The following is a 5,537-nucleotide window of genomic DNA, read 5'->3' as shown; positions in this document are numbered from 1 at the left end:
GGAAGCATCCATACACATGACCTCTTGCCCTAATGCAAGTAAAGTTCCGATCAAAACGCATACACACAAACAAACATGCCAATCATCAGACTCATCTGTAACACGGCTAGCACCCACCACTTTGTGTTACCCATCACATAGCTAACAGCCAGTGATCCACAGTTTCCACGTAACATGGCTAGCATCCACCACTTTGTGTTACCTATCACATGGCTAACAGCCAGTGATCCACAGTTTCCACGTAACACGGCTAGCAGCCACCACTTTGTGTTACCCATCACATGTGCTTTTCAAACTCTTCAAATACTTCTCCAAGTCCGTGGCTATGTCACTCGAGAAGCAGCTTTACATAGTGCCGTTATCTATTCCGCACGTAACAACGATGCCTGCAAATACCTTGCTCAAGCGGGTAACACCCGCGAGTATTTTACCGATGTTAGGCGTAAAGGAAGAAGTTAGTGTGAATTGTGCAGGTTTTGTTTAATCGTCTACGAGTGGTATTACAAACATCATACAGATAATAGGAAGTTTAGTACATTATCGAGTCCGCTAACACGGCTCATCGTCATCATTCTCATCATTCCAAATTTCGTTGATGTCGGTATCACCAGACCATTCACCCTTCCATAATCTTAAACGGTCTCTTGGCACCGTTTGAAGTTTTCCGGTTTTCCCCACGATCTCGTAACGTTCATTTGTTAAGGTTTTAGATACTACGAATAGGCCTACATATTTGGGTTCTAGTTTTGCGCGCCTTAGGTTCGCTGGCTTAACGTAAACTGTGTCACCGTCTTCGTACGTCACGTTAACTCTACGCGTCTTGTTGAATCTGTCGTTTTGTCTTTGAGCGTTTTCCGTCAGTCTACCTGCTACTAATTCCCTATCTTTAACGATATTAGTTTGACCGTTCGTGTCTGGTAATTCGGTTTCGGCGAGATCGGCAATAGCCGTACTCCGTTCTATGCCAAAGAGCAAGCGAGACGGTGAAAATCCGGTCGTTTTCTAAACAGTGGTGTTTAAGGATAGCATTAATTTAGCCAGCTTGCTCGGCCATTCTGTAATTTTGTTTATATCCGCGGTGAGTAGGTTTATTACGGTCGAAACGTACCGCTCGGCCTGCCCGTTTGCACGAGGTGCTCCTGTGGCAATAAAATGCAGTTCGATCCCGTGTTTTTTGATGAATTGAACTAATGGCTTGAACGTGAAATTCGTAGCTCAATCCATTACCACGGTTTTGGGTGTACCGAATAACGTTAACCGCTCTTTAAAAACTTGCAATGTTTCCGGGCCAGATAAAGATTTTAGCGGAACCAGCTGTACATATTTCGTAAAGGCATCCACGATAATCAGGATGTGTTGGTAACCGTCTTTTGATCGTTCAAATGGCCCTACACAATCGCAATGGATAGTATGAAAAGGTATCGCTTTCCTGTCGATCGAGTGTAATAATCCTTGCTTCGGGCCCGTGTGCCGTTTCGATACGGTGCAAATGATACAGTGTTCGATATATTTTTTAATGAACCTACGCATTTTAGGGAACCGGTATTTCTGTGCGACGCGGTCGTATGTTTTCTCGAAGGTTACGTGACAATTTTCGTCATGATATAGGCGTAATAGGCCAGGGCGACTCCCTTTCGGAACGAAGCTACGGTAAACTATCCGTCCGGTGTCTCTCGGTATTCTACGGCATAGTGTACCCTCTCGCAGTTCGAAATCCGTACGCACGGTATCGTTTGATTCAAGTCGTTTGATTAAGTCTTGCGTTTCTTCGTCTTTCCTTTGCGCGACTTCTAACCACGATCCCACACAGATAGTATTTACGCGGAAGTCTTTGCACGGGTTCCGGCATAAATAATCAACGTGCTCAACATATTTTCCTTTTCGATGCTCTAAATCAAAAGAATAGTGTTTGAGAAAGATCCTTTAGGATATACCGCCAAAGGCGCACGCACATGAAAACTCTAGGGTAAAGGCGCACTCGATGGAAAACTGTAGAATCATCGCGATCGATGCGAGGATCGATCGCACCAATCACGATGAGTCACGTCAATGCGCACCACGCGCTACTAATATCGAAGAAGGATCAGCCATTTATCACGGCCAACGATCCTTACTGCTCATTAAGGTGTTACTCAGTGCGGACGTGTTCGGATTTACTCTCAAATCTCTTGTACTCGCGATCCTGTTACTCTCACTCTTTTTGAGTTATCGCTAAGGGACAATCGAACTCAAATTCCGTGTGATTAATATAATTTCACGGGCCGAGTTTCTGTGAATCTCGGTAGTTTAAATCACACTCTTGTGTAACGGTCACGATCAATAACATCGTGATCATCATCGGAACAATCACGTGAATCAATCACGTTTGGTAAAACTCGGGTTAAACTCTGCGACGCGTATTCACTCACTATATTTAATCAACCGACTTCTGTAAATGTGATTTCTTTTTTATATATTAAACGCGCTTTAAACATCACAACGTGCTCAATTATTTTATCGCGAACTCACAACATCCTATCCGGAAATCAGCAATCAAACTCGGCACATCTCAAACAAATAGTCTTGTAGGAAACTCCACCAACGCGCTACCGGTGGTAACAAGTCTTTCTTTTTCTGCGTAGCCTTGATGACGTTACAGTCTGTCACGATTTTGAATCTAATACCCAGTAAATACACGCGAAAGTGTTTTATCGCGTTCACAATCGCCAGTGTTTCCAGTTCGTAGGAGTGATAACGCGATTACTCCGCTGTGGTGCGTCGGCTGAAATACGCAACTACACGTAACTCGTTATTTATTCTCTGGAAAAGTATCGCGCTGTAACCAATCGAGCTCACGTCTGTGTGGAGTTCCGTCTGCCATGTGTGATAAAAAATCACGAGCAACGGTTGCATGCTGAGTTTGCTTATAATATACTGCCGCGCTTCATCTTGGTCGGTGCCCCAAATCCACGGTTCATTGGTTTTAGTTAACTTCGAAATGCAGGCAGTCCGTATCGCGAATTCAGGTATAAATTTGCGGAAGTAGCTCGCCAGGCCAGTGAATTGTCTCACCTGTCTCACATTATGTGGGACCGGTGATTCTACCAGTGCTTTAATTTTTTCTTTGTCCGGCTTTATACCTGCGGCGGATATCTCCCGGTCCAAGTACTTTATCGAGGTCTCGAAAAACTTACATTTTTCGATATTCAATGTAAATCCCGCCTTGTCCAACGCCTCCAATACGCGCTCTAAATCACGTAGCCCTTGCTCGACAGTTTGCGATGGTATCAGGATATCATCTAGGTAAACTAGGGCAGTACTATTTCTTAGGCTACCGAAGGCTGTATTAATCGCCTTCTGGAAAACAGCAGGCGCGTTGCAAAGGCCAAAGGGCATACGTAAATACTCGTAATGCCCATCGGTCGTCACAAATGCAGTCTTATCTATCGAATCGGCAGCAATCGGGATTTGGTGAAATCCAGCTGCCATATCCAATGTCGTAAAAAGTTTACCCTTACCCAGGCGGTCTAATTGGTCCTCAATCAAGGGTAGAGGGTATCGGTCCCTAACAGTGATTTTGTTTAGGGCTCTAAAATCGACGCATAAACGGCCTTTCCCGTTTTTCTTTTTTACCAGGATGGCAGGACTCGCGAACGGCGAATTACTTTCGCGAACGATATCATTACGCAATAAATCGTTGATAATCTCTTGCATCTTCTCGCGTTCGGTAATTGACAAGCGATAAAGGTGGTAGCTTATTCTCTTGAATAACAATACGTAGTTCTCCTGTACTTACGCACCACACTTCGTTACCAGTGGTCAGCATTTGCTTGAATCTCGTCAATAAGTCTCGGACGGCTCTCGGGATGACGTCGTTAGAAACATGCAGTATGTTGCACGATGCCCTCGCCGCTTCCTCGTTGTCTCCTTGGAAGTCAGGCGTGCAACGTTGAAGTCGCGTTGTCCCATCTGGTCCAGTCACAATTTGTAAGTCGGCATGCGCCAGGACGTTTTTCCCGATGATAACGTCATAGGGTATTCCCTCATTCGGGACGACAAACAAGTCCAGCTCGGTGGATACGTCCTGAGTTTGGATTATCGTACATCCCGTCGTTGTTGTGCTGGAGTCGCATAGTCCTTGGACGCTGACCGCGTACGGTTCAATTTTACACCCTGCTTGTTTAGCCACCCGCTCCCTTACGAGAAAGCACGTTGCACCATTATCAATCAAACACGATCTCACAAGCATGTCCTTCAATAAAATCGGTGTTAATTTATGATCGATCGAATAACACACGTTAGCCTCAGGTTTTTTTTTATGCTGGGCATTTGATGGCGTGCGTTGCTTGGCCCAACACGCCAATTTTGTGTGCCTCCGCTTGTGGCAGAAAGCGCACGTGGTCACATTATCCGCAGTTACCTTCTTCCGGAGCGTATTGTTCGTTTCCCTATTCCTCTTCTTAGGGCACTCCCTTTCTATGTGTCCCACTTCACTGCACTTGAAGCACCGTTTGTGAGAGAAGGGACGCGCTTGCGGGGATTCTGGATTCGTAGTCACATGTCTGTGATATTCGCGAGAAGATCCGCGCGATTCACGTGGCTCGTTCCGGAGTGAACGATCACCCTTCTCCTTATTCGGCGCTTTCACGAAATGGACAATCCTGCTAAGCAAATCAGCGGTGGACGTATATCGAGCGTTATTGAGTGACTGACACACACTCGCGTCCGTAACGTGACCAATCACTAGACTGATCAGTTCATGTGGTTTGAAATCGATCTGGGTCTGTCCGTAGTGCTTTAACTTATTACATGCATACTCGGAGTAAGAATTCGCGGAGTCACTGGTGTAGGATACTGCACGAGTCAAACGCTCGCACAACCGGTCTTCCGATACAAATACGAAGCCCAGATCTTCGCGAAATTTCGTCCATGTTCGCGGATTGCCCTCCCAGTCCTTGTACCATTTCTTAGCCGGGCCCGTCAAGGCATGAGTGGCCAAACTCAGTCTTTGAACGGCCGGCAGTTTATCGGTTATCGACTCCACTAAATCACATCACTTTTGTGCGTCCTTACCGATATCGCCGCCACCGAATTCAGGCACTGCTTCGACGAAACGATTGGGCGTCGCGGATGCCGCGGAAACTATCGTTCCACTCGCGACCGTTTCTAAGAACCGGCGGAATAAGCTTTCCAAAGACGACTCAGTGTTTCGCGGTTCACTTTGCTCACTCTTCATTTTATCGATCAAAAAGATGCAACACCAATCTAACTAACTTCGCGGTCTCTCGATCCCACTTCTGATGTTAGGTTTAGATGTTACCCGACTCGAGAATCTGCGGTAAGTGCCATGCTGTTCCTCACAGTCCTCTTACCAGAAGGCACCCTTGCCTTCCCCACTCCGTGGCCAGATCCTTAACAACAGTATCTTTGTTGGTTAGTGCTAAGCCGCGCCTAATCACTTTACCTTTTTTAACTGTTTCCACGTTTCCTCATGGCCAATGTATTTGATGACCCTTAATGGCCGCGTGGCTTCGGGCCACCCGCCATTTGGACACTAC

At 46.1% G+C, this 5,537-nt stretch overlaps 1 protein-coding gene across 1 annotated transcript; it reads right to left on the bottom strand.

Annotated features, from left to right (window-relative positions):
- Positions 1–3,051: 3,051 nt before the first annotated feature.
- Positions 3,052–5,022, bottom strand: LOC108631976 (uncharacterized; the record flags this gene model as incomplete). The annotated part of the gene is made up of 3 exons (XM_026819295.1): positions 3,052–3,544; positions 3,780–4,521; positions 4,699–5,022. Coding segments are annotated over 3 exons (1,559 nt in total), but the record flags the coding sequence as incomplete, so codon positions are not given.
- Positions 5,023–5,537: the final 515 nt, after the last annotated feature.

Source organism: Ceratina calcarata, unplaced genomic scaffold, assembly GCF_001652005.2.
Source record: "Ceratina calcarata isolate Rehan_Ccalc_2016 unplaced genomic scaffold, ASM165200v1 scaffold990, whole genome shotgun sequence".
NCBI classification, from domain to species: domain Eukaryota; kingdom Metazoa; phylum Arthropoda; class Insecta; order Hymenoptera; family Apidae; genus Ceratina; species Ceratina calcarata.
Note: the sequence above shows the minus strand (reverse complement) of the source record. Positions and strands in the feature narration are given on the sequence as shown.